The following is a 16,402-nucleotide window of genomic DNA, read 5'->3' on the forward strand; positions in this document are numbered from 1 at the left end:
GGAAAAGTGGAGCTGGGGGGTGGCAGCATGGAGGCAGTGGGCCCCAACCCCACAAAGGACTAGCGGGGGAGGGGGTGTGGGCACGCTGAGGGACACTCCCGCAGCTGCTAATTACCAGCACAGCAGGGGGTTAATTACTATCTATCAGAGAGGGAGCCAGTGTTAGCCTGTAGCTTCGAGAACAAGAAGTCCTGTGGCACCTCACAGACTATTTTGGAGCATGAGCTCTCGTGGGCAGAGACCCGCTGCGTCGGACGCACCAGCTGTGTGTATCATGAGCTGTACCTCAGGCACCTGCCGAAGCAGGGCCCTGCCCACGCGCGCTCATGCTCCAAACAGCTGTTAGTCTCTAAGGTGCCCCAGGACTTCTTGTTCTCAGTTACGATCTAGTCACTGTGCTGGTGTGCAGCCAGCCCTCACCCGCCCTTTGCGCAGCAAAACCAGACCCCCTCCATCAACAGACCAGGCCCATTGTGGGGCTACACCCCCTGCTCCGCGCAGGGCCTGGCCACGCACTCAACCAGACAACCCCACCCCACACCCACACCCCCTCTCTGAAAGGAGACCAGGCCCCCGAGCAGTGTGAGCCAGTGCCCCTGTCATGTCCCTCCAGGGCCCTTGGCCAGAAGGAGGCTGGATCGTCTCTGTCCTGCAGGCCATTGGCCAAGGACACCCCCAGCTCATCCAGGTGGGAACTGGTGCAGAGCTGGCAGGCGTCCAGCATCCAGCCTGGCCTCCAGCTCTGATGGGAGCCTCCAATCAAAGCCCAGCAGCCTTTGCACCTCACCGGGCTCCCGCCAGGCTTCTCCATCATGGGCAGAATAAATTTTGTTCTGTACACTGAGCCTGTGCCCGTGTGCACCACCACAGAAACACGCCGCCGGCTGGGGGCGCTCGCTCACCCGCTGAGAGGTACCCGAATTGCTCTGGGGCGGCTGCCCACGCACTCTGTTTGCAGGCTCCATCTCCAGCAGCTCCATCTCCAGCAGCTGCCTCGCTAGTGTTGGGCTTGGGGGGGAGTCGTCTGTCAGGGTCACTCTGACCAGGTAAGGGCCTGGTTGATTAGAACCAGACAGGCGGCAGTGCTGCACAGCAGGCCCAGGGCTGTGGAGCTGTAGATGCGGCAACAGTATCTGCCTTGTGTCTAAGTGTGTGCGTGCATTCATGTGCGTGCTCAAGCAGGGATGTATTTGCAAGTGCACATAGATGTGCAGCTGCGTGAGTGTGGAGGAGCACAGGGGTGTGCTGGCAGGCACGGCCGTGCGAGAGTGAGTGTGCATTGCTGGGCTAATCCCTCTGGACTGGTGCTTGGCTGGCAGCTGCGGTGCGTCAGACATGAACCAGCCGTCCCTGGGGATGGCCTTGAAACCCCTGTATCACTGGCTGTCCCTGCGTGCCCGACAGCTCTCCTGCAGGCTTCGCCCTGCCCCTAAATCGATTACCAAATGAGGACAGGCCGCGCCGCGCCGCTCGCAGCTCGCCTGGCTCTGCATTCTGCTGGCCCATGGCTTGCAGCCCCAGCGCAGAGCCAGGCTGCTGGGGGCGCGGGGGTACAGCCCTGACTTGGTGCCACTGGCTTCCCAGCCCCTGCTCCGCCCGCTCCCTCTTGCATTGCTTCAGATAATGGGCCAAGGCTGGCCTGGATCTTGTGAGCTTTGGTCCCTGGTGCCTTTCAGGCTCTCAGAGCTGAGCCCGCTTCCGTGCTCTGTCGTGGGCAGGACTTGAGAATCCACCGGTAGGAAGACACGTTACTAAGGAGGAGCGTCGCCAGGGCATGAGCCGTTCGCGCCCTTTAATTTTTAACATCCATGTGCAGAATCTATTCTGTTACATGATCAGATGTGCATGTGGCTGTGTACCACCAGTAGAAACAAGCACTGCCCACGGGGGGCGCTCTGCTCATCAGCTGTGGGGCCCCTGAATCTCTCCTAGGCGGCCACCCAAGCGCTCAGCTTACAGGGAACACTGAGCATGGGGGGCAGCCAGGAGGCCCAGGCCCCACTTCCCCTGCGTGTATTTTAGCTGCACAGCGATACCATCCAGGAACAGATGCCGTAGGCATTTCTTGGGGTATTACAGCCGTGCCGGAAGTCCCAGCCATGGGCTCGCCCTCGCTGTGTTGGTCACACTGCACAGAGCTAGCACAATAGATCAGAAATGGTGCAGTTCGTGCCGCACACGGCCCACGGCAGCTACGAGTGAGGGCTCAGCAGGACACGGAGTAACGAGCGCACGATGCTGGTTAGGGTGTGGTGTTTGCGCCCCTAGGCGCTCGTATTGACCAGCAGTTCAGATGTACAGCATTTGAAAGTCAGTCAACCCTAAGGACACTTGCCAATCTTCCACTTGCATTGCTCATTGCTAACATTGTAGCTGCATGTACGTTATCTGTCATTTTTAACATTCACCATCAGTGTGGCTCTGTGCGTCTGAGCTACGTTGCTCATCTGTAATGGGCGCTGCTACTTCAGTGTTTAACTTTAGCTGGCTGATGTTCACCTTCACCAGCCCTCTCCTCATAAACACTATCGACAATGCACTTTTTAACCGTTGCCCTGGTTTTGGGCGCAACTCTCGCACGGTTCTATTTTTACCAAGGTGAATGCCCCACAGGAATTAGAAGCATGGGTCCCTGGCACAGAAGCAGAGACATGCAGCCAAGACTGGACAGAAAAGCCACACGGCTCCATCACGTGTCAAAGAAATAACTTTTATTTGCCACCAAATCAAATCAATCAAATCACTGGCCTGGGCTCGACGAAAGCGGATGAGATCCATGCGGCACGTAACCCACAGGAGGAAAGAGAACACAACGAAGAAGCACCTCTTGGCTCTGCGTTGCACAAATGGCGGCCGACCCCAAGTGTAGAAAAAGAAAGAGCGAAGCGCCGAGTCCGCAGGCGGCTCACAACTCGCCCGAAGTCTTTATGACGTGGAAGAGCGTGACGTTGTACACGACCTGGTGGCCATTGTTCCACGTGTACAGCACCCTCTCCCGCGGGTTGTAGTCCAGCATAGAGATGTGGGAGTACTGGTTGTGGAAGGGGATGTCCGTGTACTCATAGCTGGAAGTGTTCGTGTAGTAGGCAAAGTAGATCTTGGCCCCGGCCAGGTGGGAGTTGGTGACGTAGAGGGTGCCGCAGATCATGAAGGACTCGCCAGCGCTGCGCTTGGGGTAGCCGGTGTCCCAGCTGCGCAGGACCTCCAGCGTCTGCGGGTCCACCTTGCTCACCACAATGTTGCCAGCATTCTGGTTGGTGGTGTAGACAGCCCACAGCCCGTTCTCGTCCACCATGAAGTCGATGTCGGAGAAGCCCCCCCAGGAGTAGGGGAAGGTGTTGTTGTAGCCGGCGCTGCTGAGGCTGCGCTGCACCTGCACGCTTCGCGAGCGGAAGTGGTACTTCACCACGATGTTGCTCTGGTACTTGTTGTAGTAGAGCGAGCCGTTGAACACCACGTGGCCTGTGCCGGCCCAGGGGTGAGGCAGCAGGTGCTGTACAAAGTTCTGGCCCGTCACAAAGTCGTTCAGGGTGCGGAACTCCAGTACGCGGCGCCCCTTGTAGTAGCCGTCCATGTACCACACCTGGGTGGAAGAACAGCCGGGGGGTGAGGGGGCAGCAGATCTGGGAGGTCTGCCCCATGTGGGCCCCCAGCCCTCACCCTGTTCAGGGCCTCATGTGAGGCTTGGACCCCAAATCCCACCTCTGGGTAGGGCCCAGCACGAGGCCCCCCCGCCTACCCCATAGCCCTCAGTAGGACCTTGCATGGAGCCTGGGCTGCCCCAACCCCTCTCCCTCTGGCAGGGCCAGCACGAGGCCTCCCCCCAGCTCCCATCCCCAAGTGGGGGCCACATAAGCCTAGGCCCTGCAAGTCCTCAGTAAGGACCAGTGCAGGGCCTGGCCCCCCCAGTGCCCCCATGCCTGGGCAGGCCCCAACACAAGGCCTGGGCCCAACCCCCGACCCTGGGCAGAGCCCAGCATGAAGCCTTCCCCCCGAATCCCTCACCCTGGGCAGGGCCAGCAGGAGACCTAGCCCCCCACCCCCATCTGCATAACGGGGGTTGTGAAGGGACCTGCTGCCCAGGAGCGGCTGGGAAAACGCTTTGAACTGCGCAGCCTGGGGCATCTTCCCCTGCCCCGCGGGGCTCCCCTCTGCCACTTTCCCAGCCCTGCTCTGCAGCACCAGAGGACAGTCACTCCCTCCCCGCATGGCGCGACGGCTCCCTGTGTTCCAGCCCTGGGGCCTGGGGCTCCGGTCCAGCCCTGAGGCCAGCCCAGCCCAGCCCAGCCGGGGCACAGGCAGTTGGCAGACCCTGCGGGGACATGGCAGCAGCCTGTCAAACCGGCTGAGGCGGGTAAGGGAGACCGAAAGTGGGGTGGGGATGTCCATGACAAGTCCCGCGTTCCGCATTCACGCAGAAATGTCCCGCGGGGTGGCCTGGGGGCCCAGGCCCTGGCCCTGGCCCTGCATGGGGGAGCTCAGCAGCCCTGAAGGACGTCTTGGCATAAACGCAGGACTTGTCATGGGAATTCGGGACTGTGCTGAAGGATGTCTGGGGACCCCGCTGCCGAGCACGGGCACATGGCAGTCTGCCAGGGCAAGGGAGGCCAGGGCAGCAGAGAACAGACCATGGGCGCTCGCCCCCCCGGATCTTAGCACCATCCCCTCTGCAGCTGAAAATGCCCCTTGCACCGACTGTGGACCTGGCAGCTGCCCTGGCTACGCAGCTCCATCATCTCCACGTGTGAGGGGCCCTCTGTCTCCCTGCACCAGCCACGGGCAGGGAAATACATGGAGGGAGCTGGAATTGTCACTAGTCTCCACGTCTGGAAGTGGGGCCAGCAGCAGCCAGCAGAGGCCTCCCCGATCTGTCCTGTGGACGGGATGGTTTGGCCGGTGACCTGCCAAGCACCTGAAGAAGCAGCCAGATTGTCTGAAGTGCCCAGTAGGCAGATCCGTGCCGGTGCTGAGCTCTGGGGAAAGCCTGCCTCCGGCGGCTGTGAGCACCAGTCCCGAGCCCTTCTTGAGCTGGAGCTCAGCCCCTGTCCAGGTGTTCCCACGCTGGGCACCTGGAAGGGCCTGAAGCCGAAGTCACATTTGTGGATCGCAAGGGGAGAGGGACCCTGGGCAGGTGGAGCAGCCCCTGAGCCCCATCCTGTCCCTGCAAGGCCCGACACTCACCCGGCTGTCAGAGCTGGGAGCCATGGTGTCTGTCATCCACGACCCGAACCGGGAGCCCGAGGCCCGGACGGTGATGGGGTTACTGACCCCCGTCAGCCTCCCACAGCCTGCAGCAGGGTGGAGAGAACAGTTACAGGAGTGAAAGACGCCCAGCCACCACCTGCAGGCACAGGGGGCAGAGCAGAAGGCTCCCGGGGGCTCAGGCAGCTGTGACAGACACCCCCTCCCCTTGGGCTCATGCCGGGCAGCGCTCCAAGAACGGCCCTTGCAGCCAGCCAGGGGTGCCTCCCTGAGCCTGTTCCCGCACCACTCCTCCTGTCCCTGTGCTGCTCCTGGGCCCTGCCTCCTTCCCCCACCACTGCTGAGCAGTGTGTGCTGGGAGCCATTCGTCCCAGGCAGGGCAGCCGCAGTGCACCACAAGGCTGGTGGCTGGTTCCAGGGGCCGCATCTTGAGGGGGCTCTGCCTCCGACTGGAGCTGTGTGATCCCATTGCTGGAGAGCAGCAGGGCACCCCGACCCCTGCTAAAGCAGCATGGCATGGGGGGCACCCGGCATCTCCACCAGGACCCCCCAGGCCCAGGACCCAGCTAGAAAGGACCTGGCTCAAAGCAGCGGCTGTGCCTGACAGAGCCCTGGTCCCTGCAGGGGCAATGCCAGCTCTGGTCAGCAGAGGCGTTTACATCTGTACAGGGCTCCTCTCACCCACGTTCTCTCCCGAGCCCTCAGCCTCATGTCCAGCTGAGCCTGGTCTCAGTCAGTCCAGTGTGGATCTGGGGTGAGCCATGTCCAATCCCGATTCACACAGGAACAATTTCAGCCTGGGGTCCTCTCCATCGTCGCTGGTGAAATCACCCCTACCACCGCAGCGCACGAGGGAGCAGGTCCTGGCACCTCAGCAGGTGACACATGAAGCCTCCAGTAAACACTGGCAAGATCGCACACAAACCGTGCAAGGCGCTGCCCAGCCCCAGCCATGGCTGGGCCCTCCCTCGCACGAGGAGCTGCACGGGCATGCTCCTGCCCCACAGGAGGCATAGGTGTCAGGCGGGAGGAGAAGGCAAGCCAGAGGCCAGCGTCAGGACTAGCACCCAGCTCTCCTGCTGCTCAGCCCAGCCCAGCCCAGCACACAGGCCAGTGAGGGATGCTCTCCATGGGAGGCACTGGGGCAGGAGCTGGGGACGTTGGGGGCTTTCAGGGACTGCACTGAAGCAGCTGCTCCTGCCAGCACGCTGGAACTGGCCGAGAAGTGACTCAGGTGGCAGCTTCTGACCCACAAACTGCTCCCATGCAGAGAATCAGGCCTCAGGGCGGCAGCCCAGGCCCAGCCTCCCCGGCAGAGCCCTCAGCTGCTGAGGTACTCGGAGTTCTTGCTTGCAGTACTAAAGCCCCTGGGCTGGGCACTGGGAGACCAGTCGCAGGGAAAAAGCAGCAGCTCCCCATGCACCCCGGGGGGCAAGCTTAGGAGGAGATGCTGGGCAGACCTCCCTGCAAGGGTTGCCCTGCTTCCTGGGAACTGACAGCCCAGTGTGGAGAAGAATGTAGGTGACAGCCCCTCCTTGAGCAGTTCTGCTCCCCTCCCTCCTGTCACACCTCAGCTTGGTCTTGTCACTCACAGCGCGAGAACGCAGGAGTCCTGGCTCCCACCCTCTGCCTGCAGGCCCCCACCCCTGCTGCCCTCCCAGAGCTGGGGAGGGAACCCAGGAGTCCTGGGCCCCTGTGCTAAGCCCTGAGATCCAGTCCTTGCTGTGCAAAAGGTGCAGGGAGGTAGGTAGGCCAGGGCTCAGACGGAGCCCTGGGCTCACTCAGCTAGCACAAGCCGCCCCTCTGGAGGGGAACAGGCACTGCCACGTGCCACTGTAGGCGCCCTCCCTCTTGGCCTGGGGTGCCCTCCCCGGGGGAATAGGGGGGCTTCGGGGCGCAGGCCCTGTCTGGGTGGGGTGCAAAGCAGAGCTGGCACCTCCGGGTGCGGGTGCTGTGGGAACGGGCACTCCGGGTGCGGCGCAGCCTGCAAGCGGGAGGAGGGACAGGGGAGCGAGGGCGGCCGCGTTCCATACCCAGTTTCTGCATACAGGCATGTAACCGCGCCTCCAGGACCAGCACCCTCTGCTGCAGCTCCTCATAGTCATACGCGCCCATCTCCTCCTGGATGGCCAGCAGCCGCCCCGAGACGTTCCTCACCTCCTCCTTCAGCTGCACGATCAGCCGCGCGTCCGCTTTGTACTGATCCAGCACAGGCAGCAGGGGCAGCAGCTCTCCCATTTTCTCCTTCAGCTCCTGCCACACGGACAAAGGGACCGGTGAAGGGAAACGCAACGCCCGTTCCTGACGCCAGCCAGCCCCCGCCTCGCCCCGGGCCCCTGTGCACGGGCTTCCTCCCCCAGCACACACCAGAACCCCCTCCCTGCCTACCGCCGGCCACCCACACAGCCCCATCTGCCTTCCGCCGGCCGGACTTGCCTTCCACCCCTGCCCAGAACCACCCCTGCCTACCTCCTGGTCCCCCATCCCGCAGCCCACGGACGCCCTCCTGCCTACCTCCTGGTCCCCCATCCCGCAGCCCGACAGACACCCTCCTGCCTACCTCCTGGTCCCCCATCCCGCAGCCCGACAGACACCCTCCTGCCTACCTCCTGGTCCCCCATCCCGCAGCCCCACGGACGCCCTCCTGCCTACCTCCTGGTCCCCCATCCCGCAGCCCACGGACGCCCTCCTGCCTACCTCCTGGTCCCCCATCCCGCAGCCCGACAGACACCCTCCTGCCTACCTCCTGGTCCCCCATCCCGCAGCCCCACGGACGCCCTCCTGCCTACCTCCTGGTCCCCCATCCCGCAGCCCCACGGACGCCCTCCTGCCTACCTCCTGGTCCCCCATCCCGCAGCCCGACAGACACCCTCCTGCCTACCTCCTGGTCCCCCATCCCGCAGCCCACGGACGCCCTCCTGCCTACCTCCTGGTCCCCCATCCCGCAGCCCACGGACGCCCTCCTGCCTACCTCCTGGTCCCCCATCCCGCAGCCCCACGGACGCCCTCCTGCCTACCTCCTGGTCCCCCATCCCGCAGCCCGACAGACACCCTCCTGCCTACCTCCTGGTCCCCCATCCCGCAGCCCGACAGACACCCTCCTGCCTACCTCCTGGTCCCCCATCCCGCAGCCCCACGGACGCCCTCCTGCCTACCTCCTGGTCCCCCATCCCGCAGCCCGACAGACGCCCTCCTGCCTACCTCCTGGTCCCCCATCCCGCAGCCCCACGGACGCCCTCCTGCCTACCTCCTGGTCCCCCATCCCGCAGCCCCACGGACGCCCTCCTGCCTACCTCCTGGTCCCCCATCCCGCAGCCCCACGGACGCCCTCCTGCCTACCTCCTGGTCCCCCATCCCGCAGCCCCACGGACGCCCTCCTGCCTACCTCCTGGTCCCCCATCCCGCAGCCCCACGGACGCCCTCCTGCCTACCTCCTGGTCCCCCATCCCGCAGCCCCACGGACGCCCTCCTGCCTACCTACCACCCAGCCAGACACTCCCATCTACCTACCTACCTACCAACCACCCCCACCCTCCCACCCACATGGTGACCGAGAGGGGCCCCGTCGGACCGGGAACTGCCCAGACACACAGCGACCGAGAGGGGCCCCGTCGGGCCGGGCGCTGCCCAGACACACGGCGACCGAGAGGGGCCCCGTCGGGCCGGGCGCTGCCCAGACACACGGCGACCAAGAGGGGCCCCGTCGGGCCGGGCGCTGCCCAGACACACGGCGACCGAGAGGGGCCCCGTCGGGCCGGGCGCTGCCCAGACACACGGCGACCGAGAGGGGCCCCGTCGGGCCGGGCGCTGCCCAGACACACGGCGACCGAGAGGGGCCCCGTCGGGCCGGGCGCTGCCCAGACACACGGCGACCGAGAGGGGCCCCGTCGGGCCGGGCGCTGCCCAGACACACGGCGACCGAGAGGGGCCCCGTCGGGCCGGGCGCTGCCCAGACACACGGCGACCGAGAGGGGCCCCGTCGAGCCGGGCGCTGCCCAGACACATGGTGACCGAGAGGGGCCCCATCAGGCTGGGCGCTGCCCAGACATACGGGGACCGAGCAGCCCCGTTGGCTCAAGCTGACACGACGTAAGATGCTTTGAAATAAGACTCTGGTTGCGGGCAGACGGAGAGCTCAGTCCCACATATGCTGAATCTGCAGGGCTGGCCTCAGGGCCTTTGGTGGCACGAGGACCCTAACCTGTCTGACTGGGGAAAGTCATGCTGAGCGGCTGGCATGGGGTCCCCGCCTGGCCCTGGTGCATTGTCAGTCTCCTCAGGCCTGAGGTGAGAGGTGACTGGCAGCCAGACTTCCCCAGGGCCTCTGCAGCACGAAGAGGTCCCCTGCAGCCTCAAGGCCCCTTTAGGCGAAATCCACAGTGCAGGGGCCCCAGAAGGCCGTGCCCCTCCCCCCCGGCCCCTGTACCAGTAAGGGGTGTGTGTCACGTGGGCACAGAAGTCTGGGGTGCAAGTGCATTTGCTCCAGAGTCCCGTGTGCCGGGCCCCAGCTGCATGGGGCAGTGGCAATGGGTCACAGCACCTTCCCCATCTGCTGCAGAACCAACTGCCATGACGGCCAGCAAATGCTGTGCAGTCACGGCAGCTCCGGAGCACCGGGAGATGACGGGGAAGGTGAGGGAACGGAGCAAAGGCTGGGGAGGTGGCTGGGCTGCAGGCATCTATCAGCACTGAGTCCTCCCCTGGGGCTGCCAGGAAAACACTCGTTTATTTGCATGTAACTGCAGATGCCGGGCTGGCGCAGGGCCAGGCCCTGCCTTCTCTGTTGCCTCTGCACCCGGCTGGGGGGACAGCAAAGGCCAAAAGGCTCCTGGCAAGGGCTGCGTGGCAGGGACATGCCTGGGACGGTGCAGCACTGTGATGGAGTGGGGGATACCTGTGTGTGTGGGGGGGGGGGGGGGGGGCTCACAGAGGGTGTGGGGCTCCTGCTGAGGGTAACCCTGACGACCAGGTAACACCTTTGTACTGCAGACAAAGGAGGAGGTGGAGCCTGAGGGGTTTGAACTGGAACTGGGAGTTGGAAGCAGTTAGTCTGGGCTGGGAGAGAGAGACAAAGGAGGGGGCCAGGCCCCAGCTCTGGGGGCCCCTCGGGGCCTCCTCTCCCCAGCATGGGTGGGACTGGCTGTCTCTGCCGGCTGCACTGACAACTCTGTACGATGCTGTGTCCTGTCGGCTAATAAACCTGCTGTTTTCCTGCTGAGTGAGAGACTCTCCTGCCTGCGGACAGGGTGCAGAGCTTGGGGGACCCCAGAACCCCATCACAAGCACTCTCTGGCCTCAGATGCTGGCAGCAGCAAAGCACCCGGTGCTCAGCAAGTCACCTATCCCAGGGGGCCTGGCTGGGTGCCACACACCCTGGGTGCACAGGCAGCCCTGGTCCATGAGAAAAGCTCTGGTATGGGACCCCCCACAGTGGCGACGTGGCTGGAAGAGCCCTGCCCTGCTCTGCTCTGCTCTGCTCTGCGGTGCTATCTGTGCCCACGAAAGCAGGGTCTGACTGAGCTCTCCCCAGGCAGCCAGCTGGGCAGGGGAGACTCGGGAGCAAATGATATCCATGCGAATGCGCTGTCGCTGCCAGGTCCCCAGCAGGGAGCCACTGGGGCTGGTGCTGAGTCACAGATCGTGCATACTGAATGCAGGGGCGTGAGACGCCAGTACCCCCAGTGCATGAAAGAAGGGGAGTGGAGCAGCCCTGAACCTGTCCCAAATGTGGGTCTCTCGGCTGCAAGGGCCTTGTCAAGCCAGGGCCGGTGGGAGCGGCCAGTGAAAGCAGTGAGCAATCAACAGGGCAGCTGGGTGGCAAACGCATGGGAGGGTGGCGGTTGGAGCAACCCAGGTGCCTTCCTCGCCGGCGGCGGGGCTGACCTCACCCAGAGGCACCCCAAACCCTGGGTCCCCCTGACCATGACCAGCCTCGGTGACCTCAATGAGTGGAGAGGAGCAGAGAGGGAGCTTTTGGCTGCAGAACTCAAGGACAGGAGGTGAAGGCCCTGCCCCAGGTGCTCTGCTTGCAGCTTTAGCAAGATTCCTGCTTGGGGCATTTTGCCCAGGTAGTGCTGGCTGACGCCCCGGCCCCCAGCAACACGCTCCCTCCTATGCCCACACGGGACTGGGGAAGTACCACCTCCCAGAGGTGCCCTGGGAGGGGTGCAAGGGTCCCAGGTTAGTGGTGGGGCTAGGGGGGCCCAGGCCGGGTCTGTGCAGGCTGGTAGCAGAGGAGCTCTTGCTGAGGGCACTGGCAGAAGAGTTACACCCACGCCACCTGGGCATGCAGCACCTGCCCTTGGCAGGCTGCCACCCGCATCGCTGAACTGGTCTGGTGCCAGGGGACAGCGCTGTAAGCGCTGCATCCTAGCCAGACGCCTGTGGTCTAGCGAAGCCACATCATCCAGAAAGAATCCCCTGCGCCTCCCGGTCTGCTCGTCTCCCCACGCCCCGCACCTCATCGGCTCTTGCTCCGCCCGCGGGTCAGAAATCTCCCCGTGCAGGCACTTGTGCCTTCGCTCCCAGCTGCTCCCTTCAAGCGGCAACACCAACTGTCCTGTGCCCAGCCAGCAGGTTTCCCAGCCCTCGAGTCTGCCCTGCGGCTCTCGTCGGAACGCTCTCCAAGGCCGCCCCCGCTTTGCTAGCGCCGCGACCCAGCAGGGGAGGCCGAGTGCAAACCCAGCACCACACTGTTGAGGGAGGACGGTGGGAAAGGAGAAGGCGCGAGAGAGACGGACAGTCGCAGGGTGGAGGCTGCAGACAATGGCAGAACAAGTGACGGGAACAAGCCTATAGCGGCTGCACGAATGGGACTAGGTAGCCCAGCTGTCTTCCCAGCCGTAGCGTCCAGTGCGCTGAGCTCCTCCGTGGGTGGGCACTGCTCACAGCCCAAGGGAGGGGCTGCTTGTGTGGGGGCCTCAGCTGGACGTCTCCCTCAGGAAGCCGTTCCATGCTCTGCCCGGGGCTGGCAAGCTGTGGCCCTTCAGCAGACCCCACGGGCTGGGCCAGGCTCCTGGCAACTTCGCCAGAACATCAGGAACCCACGCGAACACAGTGGGGCTTCGCCCCGCTCCAGCAGGCCGGGGAGGGTAACAGCCTGCTACAGGGGCTAGACAGAAGCTGCTCCCTTAGCTCGCGTGGCAGCTTGAAGGCTGACATTTTCAGACACAAGCCATTGGTTTGGATGGCCCGTCTGAGGCACCCTACGGGGGCCTCTTCTCCAGGGACACGTACTTACCATCCCATTAGGCCTGCTCACGGCTCAGGGGCCCCACACACAGAGACGTTCACAGCCAGGCATGGCCTTTGAGAGTGTGGTGTGCCGAAGGTCGTGGGATCCCGCTCTGCCAATGATGCTGGATGGCGGGGGAGCATAACCATGTTGCCCTCTGAGCTCTGGGCCAGGCTTCCTTTGGAAAGTGAGGAGCCCCAGGTGCGGAGCAAGGCCAGAGCTGATGGAGTCCCTGCAGACAAGGGAAACAAGGAGTCCTATAGCGCCTGAAAGACTAGCCATTGTATTCATTAGGTCGTCAGCTTTCGTGGGTCTTAAGACCTAAAGAGTAAAATGATCAGTCTTCCAGGTGCTACAGGACTGCTTGTTCTTTGTGAACAGACGGCTCAGTGCAGTCAGGTACAGACAGCGCCTGCCTGCTGACTGTGAAGCTACAGCCTAAGGCAGCTCCCCCTCTGAGACTCTTTGCACACAAGGGGTGAGGCTCACTGCCCCTGCAGGTGGGCTGAGAAGCACCAACTCCTCCCCAGGAGGCGGGGCTGAAGTTTGCCAGGTGGGGGGGCAGTTCTGGATGAAGCATCTGCCGTCAGAGCACCTCCACCCACAGGAACCGAAAAATGCAGCCGCCCCCTTCGCCCCTGCACACGTGGCTGCGGTGTGCGCCCCCTTTAAGGGCTTGCCGTGCTCTGGAGTAGATGCCGCCTCCGCTGCAGACAGGTCTCACAGGCACCTGCAGGTGCTGTCTGTACCTGAGTCCACCGAGCAGGTCAGTTCAAAGCACCGCGGGGGCCAGGATGAAACATTCCTGCACGGTGCGCAGAGGCAGGGAGGGACGCCACCAGCGCTCAACCAGGAAGAGATGCGAGACCCTCTCTCCAGCCAGCGTCTCCTTCTCGGCAGCTCCCGGCCTGGCTGTGGGAGATTTCTCTTTCACCTAGTGTGCTGCCGAGCACTGTGCTTCCCTGGCAGAGGCCCAATGGAAGCTGGGGGGCTGCCAGGCCGGAGCAGCTCTGGGCATATCTACCTGGCATCCCGTCATCTGTAGTGAGCGGCAATGTCTGCTTCACAGCACTGTGCAAGGCTCCACGCAGCTGGGCAAGGCCCCACTCAGTCGTGCGAGGCCCCGTGCCTCTCAGAGGGGAGGGCGAGACGCTGCCTTCACATTTGCTGTCCGTTCGACATCCGCCGACCTGGCTTCCTTCCCTCCCTTCTGCCATTCCACCAGCACGGTGCGAACTGGTGCCTGAGTTCCCCGGCTGTCCCCGGGCGTGGAGCTGGCAGCCGGTCCTGAGCCCCATCACACAGCTCAGCGTCGGACGCTTCGAAGTCTTGTGCCCCCTTGGGCCCTTCATTCCACTCACATTAATGCCACCTGCCCCGACCGGGGCTGGCTCATCCTCTAGGGGGTGGGGTGAAGGGAGGCGGGGGGCCGGGCCCTGGCCGGGGCAAAGGGAGTGCGGGGGCCGGGCCCTGGCCGGGGTGAAGGGAGGCGGGGGGCCGGGCCCTGGCTGGGGCGAAGGGTGGGGGGGGGCCGGGCCCTGGCTGGGGTTAACAAGATGGGGAGGCCAGGCTCTGCCCTGAGGTAAAGGAGGGGGGCTGGGCCTTGCCCAGAGGTGAAGGGGGAGCCTGGGCCCATCCCCTGGGAGCAAGGATGGACCGGGGCTGGTCCCTTCCCAGGGTTGATGGGATGTGATGGGGTTTCTCACCAGGCCCCTGGTTCCCAGCCAGCACCTGGAGCTGCATCTCCAGCCTCTTGGCCGGGTCACGTTCCCATCCCGGGGCCCAGCCCCTGCCGCTGCGATGAAACCCACCACGAGACCTGTTGCAGCTCGGCCGTTCGATCTTCGTCTCGTCCCGGCGGCTGTGAGCTCCATCCGCGCTCGGCCCGGCTTCAGCGCCCCACGCCGCCGAGGCACAGTGCTCTGCCGAGGGGCCATTCCCGAGGGAAGGCTCTGTGTGCAGGGGTCAGCCTGGTGCTCTCTCAGGGTGTGGTCACAGGGCCCCTCCGGCACACGGCACTGGGCTGTCACATCTGCTCACACCCTGTCCCACCAAGCCGTGCCCTGTCTGACTGATGGCCACACGCTGCCGCGGACGTCCCTCGCAGCGGGGGGCTCCCATCTGCGCAGGCACACACCACCGCGAGAGAGGCGCTAGCGAGATAAAGGCCGTCTGCACTGGGCACCAGGTCGGTTTCGCCGCGTTGCTGGGGAGGGGGTGATATTTCACACCCCTGGGCAGAGTTCCCTGTAACCTGGGCACTTGGGTAGCCCCCAGGAGAGATTCAGGTGTCACCTGGCCGATTAGCAGAGCGCCCACTGCCGGCAGCCAGCATTTCTACGCGTGGTGCCCATCTGCACAGGCCTCGTGCACACCACAAAATTTATTCCACCGACAGTGGATAAAGTGAGAGGCCTCATTGCCTGCAGCGCCAGTTCTGCAGATATAGGTGCCTATTGCGTGCCAGGCCTCCGGGCGGTTCGTGGCTCGCAATTTACAGTGGCAGGGCTTGAGCACAGACAAGGCTTCTGCCTGCCTCGCCCAGTCAGGCCGTGAGTCTGTCTCTGCCCAAAGTCTCGTGCAGGGTCTGCGCAACGCCCGGCGCCAGGGGATGCTGCTCACAGGATTCTCAAAGCCACTTTGATGCCCAAATCCCACCCAGGCCAGGGCACCACCATGTCCCACTGTCTCTGGCCCCACATCCACAGCTGCGCACACACACAACAGCAGGACACCCCCATGCACCAGACATGCCCGGCGTAACTCAGAGCACAGGCACACGGGAACCCTTCCCCTCGGTCCCGGCAGGGACCCCGCCGCCAAAACGGAGGAGGGGGTGTCTGCAAAGGGTTTACCTGGAAGCTTCTCGTGTTGAGGCTTTTCTGGCTGTCGGTGGCCACCTTCAGCCGTAAGTCCAGGCCCTTCATGAGGGACTCGGTGTTGCGCACGTACTGCAGGTCACGGTAGGTTCTCAAGTCCAGCACCTCCATGGACTGGGAGAGGTTCTGTACCTGGAAAGGCAAAGCTGAGTGGTCAGAATATGAGTCCTTGGGTGAGGTGCAGCCCGTCCTGCCCAGAGCGGTGCAGGGGACAGGCCCGGGCAGCGGAGGGCCACATATCCAGGAGACCGGCCCTGCCCCCAGTACCTCTATCACTCTTCACAGGGCATTTATCTCCAATCAAGGGCTGCACGAACTCAAGTTCTGCAGAAGTTGAGCCATCTTTTGGCTTCCCAACTGGGGGCATCACTGGGGGGGGCAGGGGGTCAGCAGCTCCCCCCCACCCAAGAACGCTGCCACTGCAGGACATTGGCTTCTGCCTCCCCTCTGCCCAGGAGTGTGAGGGATGCAGGACCCTTTATTTCTGCATCTCTGGCTCTGCTGTTTCTCTGAGGCTCCCCCAGCCCCCACCTGCCCCCAGCCACACTGCCTTCAAGCTAATTCACTCTTCTCTCTCCTGCCACCCCCCGCCCCCCAGGCTGGCTGTTCCTCATTCCATCCCCTAGCAGTGATCGCTGTAAGAGCAGCAAGAATGAGAAGCCCTGGGGCACCTTATAAACTAACAGATATTGGAGCCTGAGCTCTCAGGGCAAAGACCCGCTGCGTTGCCAGATCTGCACGTATGCGTCTGACACAGCGGGGCTTTGCCCACGAGAGCTCATGCTCCAATATACCTGTTAGGCTATAAGGCACCACAGGACTTCTCATTGTTTCTGCAGATACAGACTAACCTGGCTACTCCTCTGATACTAGTACAAGCAGCAGAGCTAAAGAATGGCCACCTGCTGGGATCGTCCCCTGCTGCCAAGAAACCAACATGCGCCTCACGCCGCAAATGTTGCTTAAATCACACTTAAACCTTTCCTGCTTCTCCCAACTCTCCGACTCTGGGGGCACTGACCTATTCTTCCATTAGCTCCACTTCGCACTTGTCTGGGAGACCCTTTCCTTTGCAATGGGCTGGGTC

At 63.5% G+C, this 16,402-nt stretch overlaps 1 protein-coding gene and 1 long non-coding RNA gene across 3 annotated transcripts in view; both read right to left on the reverse strand.

The window, feature by feature from the left end:
• Positions 1-2,676: 2,676 nt before the first annotated feature.
• The window catches only part of OLFM2 (olfactomedin 2), a 52,237-nt gene continuing 38,511 nt past the window's right edge, over positions 2,677-16,402 (reverse strand). The window contains exons 3-6 of one of the 2 annotated variants that reach the window (XM_074979914.1): positions 15,292-15,447; positions 7,236-7,455; positions 5,182-5,288; positions 2,677-3,583 (exon numbers count right to left, since the gene is read on the reverse strand). In XM_074979914.1, the coding sequence (XP_074836015.1) occupies positions 2,906-3,583; positions 5,182-5,288; positions 7,236-7,455; positions 15,292-15,447 (1,161 nt within the window). In that variant the 3' untranslated portion in view covers positions 2,677-2,905. The remainder of the gene's footprint in view (positions 3,584-5,181; positions 5,289-7,235; positions 7,456-15,291; positions 15,448-16,402) is intronic. The other variant, XM_074979913.1, reaches the window with a different exon arrangement.
• Positions 12,735-15,259, reverse strand: LOC142003188 (uncharacterized). The gene is made up of 3 exons (XR_012642793.1): positions 13,461-15,259; positions 13,186-13,348; positions 12,735-12,757 (listed from the first exon to the last, which is right to left on the reverse strand). It is a non-coding gene; the product is annotated as an uncharacterized LOC142003188 (long non-coding RNA).

The sequence above is a fragment of the Carettochelys insculpta genome, chromosome 29, assembly GCF_033958435.1.
Source record: "Carettochelys insculpta isolate YL-2023 chromosome 29, ASM3395843v1, whole genome shotgun sequence".
In the NCBI taxonomy this organism is placed as follows: Eukaryota; Metazoa; Chordata; order Testudines; family Carettochelyidae; genus Carettochelys; species Carettochelys insculpta.